Here is a 14,116-nt window from a genome sequence, read left to right on the forward strand (position 1 = left end):
TCAACTTTCCAAGCCCATTTTTGGATACAGAACTTATTAAACCTAAGACACAATCAGATTTATTAATTTATTTTAACAAAAAAGATCCAAACGCTTGTACTATCTCAATCTCAGTCCAGTGACCATGACTGTAAGATTCACTTTTCGAATAGAATTATTAAAATAAATGATCTTTGACAATGTTCTGGTTGAGATCCGCATATTCCAATGACGGGGGGAGATGAGAGGCCTGTACTTGAGGTCAACTTTACAACAAGCCTTATGAATTCGGACAAACAAACCACTTCTGATTGGCTGGAAAAGTGGGGGTTTTATTAGCGGCACGTGCGGAGCGGAAACGCTTCACAGCCGCAGACAGTGACAGCTGTTGCTGTTGCCATCCAGTCCTGTTGAAGGAGTGAACTGCAGTGACTCGCGTATTTCTGGGCGTGCTCATCTTGTAGAGAGAGAGAGAGAGAGGAAGAGAGAGAGAAGGAGAGAGAGAGAGAGATGGAGGGGGCTTGAGTGTTTCTGACGGGAACGTAAAGATGAAGTCCTGAAGCCCCTCCGCACACATCGGGGGATCCATTGAGAGAGTTTCGCAGCGTTAGTCATCCATCCGCAGCGCGTGCGTGCGTGTGTGTGTGTGTGAGCGCGTCTGTTGCGCGCGCCCTCCGCCGTATACCCTGAGATCCACAACGGGGGGCACGGTCGCACGCCGGCGGGGTCCGTGGTGGCGGAGGGCCTGGGGTTTCGCCCGGGTTGTCAGGCTGTTTGCGCAGGACGTGGCGGGCCGACGCCGGTGACAGGGCAGGTGATGTTTGCTCACGTCAGCCGCTCGCGTTTGATGAGGGGCGCAGGGGACGCGGATGGAGGGTGCGCGCTACTGTTGCAGCGCCTCACCGGATAACTGCTGCTATCTCATCCTGTCCGTCTGTCCCCCCCTCCCTCTCCCCCTCCCCTCCCCTCTCCCCCTCCCCTCCCCTCCTCTTTTTAAATTTTTTTTTTAAACTTATTTTTATCTACTTTTTCTTTTAGCTTGTTTTTGGACCAGTGGAACTCTTTAAGAGCGAAAAGACGCGGGATTACAGGGTTTTATTTTTATTTATTTTATTTTATTATTTTTAGGTGCGTGTGCGTGGAGTGCGCATCATTCCTTGTGATTCCCCCTGTACGCGCAAGAGAGGCAATGCGCCCACCCATGCGATGCTAGCCTATTAGCTGAAGAGAAAGGCAGAGAGAGAAAGAGAGAGAGAGAGAGAAGCACAGAGAGAGAAAGAGGGAGAGAGGTTTCAAGTCCTGGATCTCATAGAGGAGGCTAATTTACGAGTCTTGTTTTGCCTTTCAGGAAGGGGGGGGAAAAACCGGGAGAGATAAGAAGGGGAGGGTGGTCGGTGAAGGAGAATGCAGCAATCACATTTTTAAGCATGCAGAAGCGGGCCGTTTCCGGTTCCTAGGCTCGCCGTATCATCACCCCCCCATCCGACGCCAAGCAGCAGCCGTATGGGGAAAGCAGAGGCAGACCCAGATGGCATGGACACTTCCACGACGTCTGCCGCTCTGCCCCGCCTGCCCTGCCGGAGCCCGTTCGCTGCCGCTGCCGCCGCCGTCTCTCTCCTCCAGCTCGCTCCGCCGCCCAGCAGCACTGCAGCACAGCACAGGCTGACGGCATGAGGCTGGATCCGGTGCATCTCTCCATGCTGGTCATCGGGGTCTCCTTCGCCTGCTACGCCCCGAGTCTCAACTCCCTCCAGGACCAGGCGTACCGATCGGCCGTGGTCATCGAGGGCGAGGTGCGCTCCTCCCCGGAGAACGTCTCCGCCAGCGAGCCCTACAGCGTGAATGTCAGAGTGCTGGATGTGTGGCCCGTCAACAGCGGCGGCCTCGAGAGGGAGCAGCTCGTGACCGTCGGGGACTTCGGCTCCGAGGCGCCCTGCACCACGGTGGAGAAGGACCACAGGTACATCTTTTTCATGGACCCGACCGCCGAGCCCCTGGTGTTCAAGGCGTCCTACGCCCCCGTGGACGCCAGCGAGCCGGAACTGAAGAAGAATGTGGAGAGAGTGCTGTGCGAGGACTGCGGTAAGTTGAACTCCCTCCCCTCCACCACCACCACCATACACACTCACACCACCACCACCCACCCACCGCTTCTCCTCGACCTCAACCTCAACACCCCCCCCCCCCCTTTTATACCTGCCGTGCACCCACAGGCCGGCGGAGGTGCCACGGTGATGTAAGGCGATCTGTGGATGCCTGGCGTCTGGTCCGCACAAGCGGGGAGGAGGAGGGGTGGGGGAGAGCAGAGACGCTGAACACCCGAAACCTCCACAAACTCCAGATTTTTTTTTGTTTTTTTTTTTGTTTGTTTTTTGTCCGAATGAGTGAGAAATAAGCGACGGAACGCGCCGAGCAAAGTTGTAGTTTCCAGTTTCGGTTCCCTTGTCTGTAGTGCGTGGGGAGACGCCGTGTGTCAGAGTTGGACCAAGTGTGCCAGAATCACGCGACGGACGCCTTAACCTCCTTCTGTAACTTTTACACGGCTTGCCCTTTCGTTGCAGCGGCTGCTGTCAGATTTGGAGCTAAAATGGTGCAAATCCTCCAGAGTGTTGAGCTCGTAGCGACGGCGGCGTGTTGGTGGACGCAACTTGTCGTGTAAAAAAGAAACAAACGTGCCTTTGTTTATTACCCTTTACATCACAGAAGCTGTTGTACATAATGTCTCGTAATTAAATATTTATAAGAAACTCCCCAGTATGTAACAGTGTAGCAGGAGTTTATGTTAAAACAAGAGATTTGTGAGGGGAAATAGACTCAATTCTTCTCAAATCTCTCCTTTTTTTTACGTACTGGGGGTCAGCTGATTAGCTCAAATAAAAATGTGTGTTTGTTAAAAGCACAGTTGGGATGAAAACAGCTGACACCACGCAGTTAAAAACAAAAGCTTTATATTCTCTATATTTAGCATCCAGAATAAACAAGGCTGCTGTCTGGAGGCAGTAATTCCTCCAGAAAAGCTCACTCAGATGTCTAAACAAAGGATTCAGCGAGTGTTTGAAATGACAGTTCCTCCTGCTATTTTTACATCGGCGACCTGCTAAAATTATCAAGCCTTTAATCCGTTTTGACAGTCGCTGTTGTCGTCAGTCTAAATATATTTTCGTAAAGGAGGCAGAAGTTCAGGAGAGGAGCTCTACTCAGCAGATGTTAGCTTCAGCTTTGCCTTTCTTTTTTTGCCCTGTGTGAGAGAGTCCCTGCAGCTTGGCTTTGTGAATAATGCATGTTTTTCACCACAGGAGTATCATACACACTCACATGAAGAAGCATTCCCATAGTGAATTAGTGACTTTATCACCATCCGGAGTGGCAACAAGTGGCATCAAGTGGCATCGTTGCAACTTGGGTTTTTTTATTTTACCTTCTATATTAAAGTGCTTCTAGGTTGCTGGACAGTAAATGAAATGAAATAAAATCTCAGCTAAAGATTAAGGTTATTGGCGCACCTATTAAGTTTCGCTTTACTTTTAAAGTTGATCCGAGTTTTTCAGAACTTCTTAATGTGCATATATATGACACGATGCTTTTAGCCACACTTTTAGGTTTTCAAAAGTGCAGGGGATGTAAGCGGATTGGACAGGGGTTGGTCCATGGTCACCCATGGACCTGTGTGAAGAGGACCTGTGCTTATATTTGCCCCCTTGCAGAATTAGCAGGATGTTAAGCCTGGGAAAACAATCCAAAGGCCATCGTAAGAGGACTGCCATCTTGGGTTCACCAAATCTCCATAACGACTCGTATGGCAACCACTTTGTAGAGAGAAATGCCAGAGAAAACCTTTTCCGTCCTACCGTCACAAACGGAAACATGTGGAGTTTGTTCAACTCTGTTGTACTTTAACTGGAACAAAGTGCTAATTAGATCACAGTTGAGCTTCTTGGTTCTGACAAAAGTTCAACAGCTTGTTTATATCTGTCCAAACAGGCTGGTTATAGACAACTTTTTAGCACAGTTAGTGCTCAACCAGTCTTAGATAAGAAATATTGTTCTTGAAAAACATTAAAAACAGGCTTCTTATGATGCCACTCATTTCAAAAAGTGTGATTTGTATCACTGAGCTGCACAGTATCTGCGTTTAATCATATTTTTTTTATTTAATGATATTTATCGACACTTTTGTAGAACTAAAAGTGGAGAAAATAGCAAGAATAACATTTCCGATCAGACTTTTTATTTCCCATCAGTAACTCAAATTTGCCATGATAATGATAAATCAAAATGTCTCGTCTTGATAGGACTTTTCTTTTTTTTTTTTTTTTGCAATAAATTATACAATAAATGCCAAAACCTGTAACTGTAAAACAATTTGAGGATTTCTGCATCTAGATCACATACAGGGTAAAACCACAGGAGTTAAAGGCCAAACATATTTATCAGCATGGAAAACTTTCAGGAATAGATTGAATTACTGCTATTATTATTAGCTATCTTGTCACATTCTCACATTACCTGAGAAAAACATTAACTGATCTTCTTTTATATTGTCTTAACTATTAGCTCTAATTCTTTCCCTTGTTCTTGTCCTTCTCTCTCTCCGTTGCAACAACTTTTTGTTGAAATAAAATCCTCAGATGTGTCCATGACGTCTGTCTGTGCTGAGTTAAAGTCAGAGACGATCTAAACTATTTCCATCGCTCTGATTTGTTGCCTCTTCCCCCGACTTTTTGGGTTTCCATCCTTTCAGTACCTCCCCGCTCTCTTTTTCCTCCGTCTCTGCATCATTTCTTTCCAGAATAATTGTCTCTCCAATAAATGAGCCAGTTTTTAGTGCCTCCTTCGTTCCTACGGAGGACTGATCCTGTCAAAAGAGGCACTAAAAATCCAAATAAATAAATGGCTTAATAAAGTAATTAATTCATCTGACAAACACTGGATATGAAAAATAAACATAAGAACTTTCCCAACTCCTTTTGATGTTGACCAATAGGAGGGAAGCTGACTCGGCATTCCACCGGGCTCCCTTACCGTCTCCTTCCTCCTTTGTCACTTTACCTCCTGCAAAGAGTCAGAGGAAAGAAAGAAAATATGAGGAAAAGAAACATGTAAATAAATGTACAAAGGAAAAAGTAGCAAAGAGATAATACTGTGTGATTTTTAAAAAATGACAGTAAAACAACTTAAAAACAGAAAATGAAAAAAATGAGGAAAAAAGAAATATTCAAATAAAAAAGGTAACTTAAAAAAAACCCAGTAGGATCGGAAATAATAAAAAAATGGGTGATAATGCTAAATTAATACTTTTGAAAATTAAAACAAATATTACTTTATCACACACTGTATAATCAATTAAGTTTGGAAAGTTTTATTATTTCATTTTTTACAAACGTCATTGGCAACAGCACTGGTTCTTCTGGAGTTTTTCGGGAGCAGATACCTTCAGCTGACCGAAAAATAAATTCATATTTTGACGAGTGGTCCATGTTTCCATTACCTAACAGCTGAAAGCGTTGTCCAACAGTTTCTGATTTGCTAGCAAAAGATATAATGACGCAACAGAGAGAGGTGGTACTTTAAAATGAGGAGAACCTTATTATCCTCACATAAAATGGATAAAAACTAATGTAGTCAACCACATCTTAAAAACAACAAAAAAAACACTGTACACACGAGGTCGGATTCAGAAAAGTTTTTATCCACATGAACTCGCACAAATCTGCCCCTGAGTGTTGTTTTAAACATGCCACACCCATAGGGGGCAGTGTAGCATAAAGCTAAAATTTGCCAGCCAATCAGATGGCTTCAAAACAGCCATGACTTCCTGTTGGGAATAAAACATGGCGCCAGGAAGTTCATTCATGTGAACAGATATATAGGTTGAAGTACTTTTAAATAGCGTGTTAGAATATAAAGTTAATAAAGCATGAAAGTTTGTCGATTGGGAATTTTGTCAAGTATGTGGATATTTGGGCGCAAATCTCCGTTTTCCCATGTGCACACGCAAACACAAATACAGTTTTATCAAATCTTCACTGTGGTCAGAGTTTTTATAAATGATCATATCATAGCGATGAAAGGCCAAAACGCATAAAACTGTATTTTTTTCCCCAGACGTCCAGCTATGCTAGGCCTTCGTTTTAGTTCACATTTTTACATGTTGCTGTTACCGTATTGCGTTTTCCGTATTCCAGAAACTAGATTTTGCAGGAATCTTTTACGTAATGCGCAACAGCCACAATCCCGCCATGAATACCAGGCCCTGAAATGTAGCAAAGTCGATCAGCTTTGTCCAAACCTCAACAGAAATGTTTTTACAGCTACGGGTGTGATGCAGCTCGGCAGTAAACGCTGGTAAGCACAGCCAATTCAAAGTCAGCACTTCTTTAAAAGAACATCAGCTGTGGGTATTTAGAGTTTGTTCTACCTTCAAGCTCAACAAAAAAAAACAAAAAAAAGAAAAGAAAAGCTGAAATGATTTGCAGATCTCTGCCTTCTGCTTATTCCTAACAGTGCTTTGGAAATGTTGGTAAATGATCTTGAGCTGAAGTGATTTTCTCGCTACAGTATGGATGATCACGGAGCTCTGCTGCAATTGACTTCTTTTCTCTCTAATCCAGCGAATGCTAAGCTAAAACCAAAACGCTGCCTTCTGAAAGTACAAAACAATCCCTGACATCCCGAGCGCAATGTAGGTCTCCTCTGATCATGGCTGCCGGCGTGCCATTTCAGATGCATTGACAGTTTGTTCCTAAAATAGCTTTATCTGATGCCCAAACATGCTCCTGTCACTGATGCCGTATCTAAAGCTGCGTACCTCCCTCCCTCTCTCTCTCTCGTCCTGCTGTAGCTGACTGTAGCTAGAGTGTATGGTTCAGCTTCTGCCTGCCCTTCTGTCAGTCACTCAAAGCATGGAGCAGAGGAAGGAGACGGGCAGAGGGGTCTTTAGCTTTAAAACTACAGACGTGCGGCAGTAACTTTCACTCATAGCGAGGCCTTTGGTACCCCGTCAAGGCTGAAGACGCAGAGGTCAGGGGTGAAACTACTGTATGTGTGTGTGTGTGTTTCATGGATTCGTCTCAACACGTTCACAGTATGCACTGTTGGTTCAATTTATTCTGAAATGAGACGTCCTGATCCATGTATGACTGTGGGGTTTTAATATCCACTCACTGCAAAAACAGAAATTCTTACCAAGTATTTTTGGTCCAGTTTTGTAGTGTAAACATCTTAGCACACTTGAAATAGGATGAAACTTAATCAACTGACTTTTTTTCAGCAAGAAACCGGAGCTTGGTTTAAGTCAATAAGACTTTCATAATGTTGATGAAAATGTTCTAGCTATAAGTGAAATCACCTGCCAGTGGAACTTATATTATGACTTATAATAGGGGAAAAATGTTTTATCTGATAAAAATAGATTTATATTTTAATGACTGGTCTGTGTTTTGATTACCCAACAGTTGGAAAGGTTTGGGTTAGCAAGAGTTAGGTACCAGCAGTTGTTGAATTCAACAAGTGTTGGTTTGCTAGCTGTCAAAGCAACAGATAAGGGACATTTTCTCATATTATGACTTATGTTAGGTAGTTTTTTAAAATCAGTATTAATAACCTATGTAGCTATACATATAAATATAACTGAACTATTTCAATCTGGAAAGACTCAGACGAAGAAAAAGGAACAATTGAAAGATTTAATGACAGCAATGAATAAAAGTTCTTTGGCGCTCGGGCCCCGGCAGCTGATCTGAGCTGAGATTTGATGTGAACTCGATGAACATCCCGATAACCGATTAGGGATGCTCTCCCCCAGGGCCCGACACTGGTGGTGGAGGTCTGGAAAGGGTGCCATCCTGGAGAGCCGAAGGATGTGGGTGGAGAAGGGGCGGTGGTGGGTTGAACGCAGCTGGGAAGCGGCTGACGGCTTCGGTGTGGATCCTTTTATGCAGAGCTTGATTGATGATTGGACACGCCGGGTGAGGTCCAGAGCTGAGGTCGGAGATGAGCATAACGCCGATGGGTGAACGGAGGTGATGGAGTCTTCCAGGTTGAATTTTCGCTATCATCTACATTTGTTTTGATTTTGTGCTAGCTCCTTCTGATGGTGCCAGTTTCTGCTAACAGTGCTAGCTCCTACTAATGGTGTTTCTGCAGCATTCAAGATTTCATGTTATAGACCAAAATTATTGGTTTTGCAGAATTCTGAGTATTTTCTCTTCCCTCCCCCCCTACATTTAAAAATCTAAGACGAACTGGTATTCATATTCAGCTGCCCTACCATTGCTGTTATAGCTGGAGGTCTTTTGAGTAAAGTTTATAAAATCTTTGCACGTTTAGAGATTAAAATTTTGTCCGGTTTTTCTTTGTAAATCACCTGAAGCTTTGTCAGATTAGATGAGAAGCATCTTTGAAAATCAGTTTCCAAGTTCTGGCAGATCTCCGGACGAATGAACACATGAATATGTTTTGACCTGAGCTATTTCAATGTAGATTTAGCGTTATTGTCCTCCTGGAAGGTATTAAAGTACTGTAAACTGTGTCTTCTTTTCCTCTTAATGGAGTTGTGCACCAGTGAGTTGGTCTCCCCTTCAATAAAATATGTTAGTTTGTGACGTTACAAAACCCAGGAAACCTCAAGGAATCTGAACACTTCCCTGAGCCCAAATGTATAATCTTTAAGTGAGGTTTAAAGTTTATAGCTGTCTTTTATAATCCAACCATTTCTTTTCAATGTTTTTGATCCTTTGCTCTTAACTTACATAACTAATCCCTTCTGTTACTTTTTTCATTCAAAGCTTTTTTTCCTCTCTTTCTTTTTGCAATCCAGGAAATGAGCCTGTAGCTAAAAAAGATATTTCTTTCTCTTCTTCACTGATGAGTGTTTCCCTCAAGAAAATATCACTTTTTCTTTTATCAGTTTTTTTTATCATGTCTGTGTAGTTCAGGTGCAATTGTTTTACATTTATATGATTAATTTAGTCTTATTGTCAGTGTGCACACTAGTTAAGTATCCAGTTTGACAATGATGGAGATTTACTAAACGTAACCTTAAAAATAAGGCTGGTCTTGCATAAGCAAAGTTAAAAAGCGATGTCTTATGTTCTTCATGAAGCCCAAATTTGAACTACACCACTTTTTTTAACGATTTACGAGGAACATTAGGTATTTTTGCACAAAGACTTTGAATCGAATCAGTATCAGCTTGAATTTTACTCAGTATTGTTTCAAAAAGGATGTTGCTGGTATCAAACATCACTGATATTTGGAGGCGTGGGGAACTGGACGGCTTTGTTTACTTCCTCTGCTGCCATTGCTAAAACCACAGACTAGTTCTAAAACATCGTTCACAATTTCTCTACTGGAGTTCTACTGGAGGAATCCAAGTCATTGTGAGAAAGTCCAGATGGAGAACTGGAAGGAGATGAGAAAGCAATATCCAGGCTAGCTCCATGGCAAACAGAGGGTGAAGGGGGTAAAACAAAAGCTAGCTAGCTCTTCTACAGTTAGCCTGGCTAAGTGTGATGTTGTGACTTTTTTACACTTATGTTGTTCAGTATATTTGCATGATAAGTGACTGATTACAATTATATGTTAAGCATAATTTACATGATGATTATTATTATTATATTGAATATGATTGTATACAATTACAAAGGCGAAGTGAAATATATTTCAGTGTAAGACATGATTTATTTGAATAGAGGAAGTCTTTTATTTTGAAGAATGCTTAAGGATCTGTTACTGTTTAGTCACTATCTTGCTTTGTTGATTTTATTGCTTGGTTACGAGCAGTTTTTGTTGCTGTTGTTCTGTTTTTATCGGCTGAAGCCCTTTTTTTCCTCTTCAATAAATACTGAACAAAAGGGTTCAGTAAAGGAAATACGAGCCTCCGTCTTGTTTGAGAAGAAGCTTTACTCCGTAACATTTTGGTGCCGAAACCCGGGAATAATAATTTTTTTGATTTTTTTGAACGAAGTGAAGCTAAGGCTCAGTTTAGCAGCCAACATGACGGAAGGACTGGAGCGGTTAAAGAGGAAACGGTCGACTATCCGAACAGCGACGACGAAGCTGTTAACTCGACTAGAAGATGAGGTGGGCAAAGAGAGTCCCGATATGGATAGACTGCGTGAGTTCCTGGCAGTTTTATCTTCTAAGGAGGAAATTTTATTGGATTTGGACAAGAGCATAGAAGATGAAACGTCAATTGAAGACTTGGACACTGAGATAACGAACTCACAGGATTACACGGACCGGATTCTCATTTGGAAGGTTCGCACCACCAACGTTATTGGATTGCAGGAGACCGCTACAGACACCCTAAGAGCGCGTGTGAGTGACGTAAACAACGGCTCATTTTCATCACAATCCAAACAGACGGTTAAACTGCCCAAACTAACGATAATCAAGTATGATGGAGAAATAAGCCAATGGCAGGAATTCTGGTCACAATATGAATCAGCCATTCACAGAAATGATGGACTATGTAAGACGGACAAGTTCACTTACCTGAGATCTTACCTAACTGGAGCAGCTGCTCGGACTATTGCAGGACTGACAATGACAGATGTCAACTATGATGCTGCAATAGAGTTACTCCAGAATCGTTTTGGAAGGAAGGATATTGTGATAAGTGCTCATATGTCTAAATTGCTGAACTTGACACCTGTGAGAAGATCATCTGATGTTGCAGCTTTGAGGCACCTTTATGATGAATGTGAGATCCAGATACGCAGCTTGGAGTCTCTTGGAGTGCAAAGTGATACTTACGGCTGTCTCCTATGTCCAGTGTTGCTACAGCTTATTCCAGAAGACATAGCACTTGCTTATACACGGCAACAAAACTCAACTAACGAATGGAAAGTCCCAGAATTGATTCAGTTTCTGCAAAATGAAGTGCAAAGCAGAGAACGGGCGCTTCTGCTGACCAGACCAGGCCACACATTGAAGAGCCCGAGCCCACAACACAAGCATGTGGGTAAGCCATCCTATGCCTGTGATCAACCTAGAAAGTGGAGCATTCCATCAGCGACTGCTTTGCACACAGCCAGCGTCGTGCCACAAACCTGTGTGTTTTGTGACGGTAATGACCATAAACCAGAGAACTGTCCTGGTTTTACAATAAGTGCACGCAGGGAGAAACTGAAAAGGCTTGGACGGTGTTTTGTCTGCCTGGGCCCGAAACATATTGCGAAATACTGCAGAGTGAAGATTTTGTGCAGACAGTGCAATCGAAAACACCACTTGTCAGTTTGTGAACAATCTGAAGCTAAACCAGAAGTCGACAGTACCAGCAATAGTGGAAATGCAGAGGCTGTGTTGTCTTCATTGACCAGCTCAGTCAAAGTGAAGACAAATACTCAGAACACAGTATTGCTCCAAACGGTTAAGGCATGGGCTGTAGGACCAAAGGAGAGAAAAATATCTCGCTGTCTGTTAGATGGAGGTAGCCAGCGTAGTTTTGTTCACAGAGACATTGTCCGAGCCCTAGGACTGCAAGTTGTGAGGCAAGAGACACTAAACCTCCATGTTTTTGGTTCCACCAGTCCTGTAGTGGAAAAACGCAACATAGTGAGAGTTCAACTTGAAAATGTGTGGAACACTGAACGGAAAATCGAAATAGATGCTGTAGAGACCCCCGAGGTGTGCACTGCTGTCATAAAGGTACCAACTGAGCCCATTCAAGCAGAGATTAAGAAAAGAGGACTGCAGCTTGGAGACTTTCCACTAGAGGGTGCTAATGAACAAGAGTTGCAGATGTTAATTGGAGCAGATTACTACTGGCAGGCTGTTACTGGAAAGGTCCAAAGGGTTACAGATTCATTAGTGGCAGTTGAAACCCTCTTTGGATGGGCTTTACAGGGACCAGTGACTACCTCCAGTGTTACAGACACCACGTGTATGCACATTAGTTTGAACGAAGACACCCAGCTGTCTAATCAGTTGCATGCATTCTGGGAGGTGGAGTCCCTGGGTATTGTAAATAAACAGTCAGAAAGCCCAGAGGACTCAGAAATTATGCAACGTTTTGAACAAACAACAACATTTGAAGACGGAAGGTACCAAGTTGAGTTACCCTGGCAATGTGACAAAGACCAGCTTCCAGACAACTTCAGGGTAGCGAAGAAACGCTTTGAGAATCTAACGAGAAAGCTGAAGACTGATGTAAATTTATTTGCCAGATACAACGATGTAATAGAAGACTATCTTCAAAATGGTATCTGTGAGGAGGTTGCAGATGGAAAACCAGAAATGAATCAACAGACTGTGAAATATTATATGCCCCATCATGCTGTAATAAGAGAAGAAAAGGCCACAACCAAACTTAGAGTGGTATTTGATGCATCCTCACATGAGGCAAACAGTCCATCCCTCAACGACTGTCTGTACACTGGACCTAACCTGAACCCAAACCTGCTAGATGTGCTCATAAAGTTCAGATTGCACAAGATAGCATTTACTGCTGATATAACTAAGGCTTTTCTTCAAATCTCACTAGCAGAAAAGGACAGAGATGCTGTCAGGTTCTTGTGGATGCACAGACCTTTAGCTAAGGACTGGAAAAATGAGGTGCGTGTCCTGAGGATGAAAAGAGTTGTTTTTGGAGTAACTCCCAGCCCATTCTTGCTTGCTGCCACTATCAGAAAACATCTCAAACAATTTGAAAGAAAACAGCCAAGGGCAGTACAGGCTCTCAGAGACTCTATGTATGTAGATGACTTTATTTCAAGCTCACCTACTGTGCAGGATGCTCTTCACATGACAACTGCAGCAAAGTACATTCTCTCTCAGGCAAGCATGAACCTCTGCAAATGGGTTACCAACTCACCTGATCTGAAAGCCATGTGGAAAGAGAATGGAGTAGAGCTCACTGGTGATACAGAGTCCAGTGGAAATGTGCTTAAAGTACTTGGACTGGTTTGGAGACCGGAACACGATGATTTTGTGTTTGATCAAAAGGGGTTAATGGACATTTTGAAAGACAGAGAAAATACAAAAAGAAGTGTACTAAGAACATCAGCCCGTATATTCGACCCTATTGGATTTCTTACTCCTTTTACAGTCCGAGTAAAGTGCCTGTTCCAAGAGATGTGGGAAAAGGGACTGAGTTGGGATGAACCATTACCTACTGACTTAGAAGAGAAGTGGGAGCAATGGTGTCTGGAGTTACCACTGTTACACCTGGTGTCTATTCCCAGGTGGTACCACACTGAGATTAACAAAGAGTCACACACTGTAAAGTTGCATGTCTACTGTGATGCAAGTGAAAAGGCTTACGGTGCCGTGGCATATCTTCAAGGACAAAACAACCAAGAAGAGACTATTAACAGTTTTGTGGCCTCCAAGTCACGAGTAGCACCATTAAAGAAAATGACATTACCTCGCTTGGAGCTCATGGGTGCACTTATTGGAGCAAGATTAGGACACAGCCTCCTTAAGCCATTGAACATGGAGAAAAACCAGCTCAACATGTGGACGGACTCTATGATCACGCTTCACTGGATCCGCAGCTCATCACGTCGATGGAAACCATTTGTGAGCAACAGAGTGGCAGAAATACAAGGGCTCACAAATCCAGAACTCTGGTCCCACTGTGCTGGCAAAATGAACCCTGCCGACCTTCTTACGCGGGGTTACCATGCTCGGAGCCTTATTAAGAGCCAGCTGTGGTGGAAGGGACCCACTTCACTGTCTACGGATGAGAAGGAACTGAACATTTGTAGTGACTATGTAGTGGATGAAGTGAATGCAGAGCTGAGGTCTGGGTATGAGACTGTTGTGCAGTTCACTGCCACTGAGCAAACTGAACCTCTGTTAAACTTAGAAAGGTACAGCAAGCTTAAGACCATGTTAAGAATCACTGCATGGGTAAAGCGGTTTGTTAATAACACAAGATCTTATCTGAAGGTTCAGGGAGAGATAAGTACAGAAGAACTTGGTGCAGCTGAAATGTACTGGATTAAGTCAACACAAGAGAGTTGTTTCAGTTCTGAAATATTGCAGTTAATGTCAAACAAAAATGTGAAGGTAGATTCTAAAATCAAAGATTTGAAACCATTCTTAGATGAAAATGGTCTAATAAGTGTTGGGGGAAGGCTGCAGAATTCAGATCTTAGTTTCAGAGAACAACACCCTTGGATACTACCGA

General features: G+C 43.1%; 1 protein-coding gene across 1 annotated transcript in view; it reads left to right on the plus strand.

Annotated features, from left to right (window-relative positions):
* The first annotated feature begins 1,017 nt into the window (after positions 1-1,017).
* The window catches only part of nrg2b (neuregulin 2b), a 72,141-nt gene continuing 59,042 nt past the window's right edge, over positions 1,018-14,116 (plus strand). Inside the window, exon 1 of the mRNA XM_014993169.2 lies at positions 1,018-2,061. Within this exon, the coding sequence (XP_014848655.2) occupies positions 1,650-2,061 (412 nt within the window). The 5' untranslated portion in view covers positions 1,018-1,649. The remainder of the gene's footprint in view (positions 2,062-14,116) is intronic.

This window comes from Poecilia mexicana, unplaced genomic scaffold (genome assembly GCF_051168715.1).
Source record: "Poecilia mexicana isolate PSO_F unplaced genomic scaffold, ASM5116871v1 scaffold_10, whole genome shotgun sequence".
Taxonomy (NCBI): Eukaryota; Metazoa; Chordata; class Actinopteri; order Cyprinodontiformes; family Poeciliidae; genus Poecilia; species Poecilia mexicana.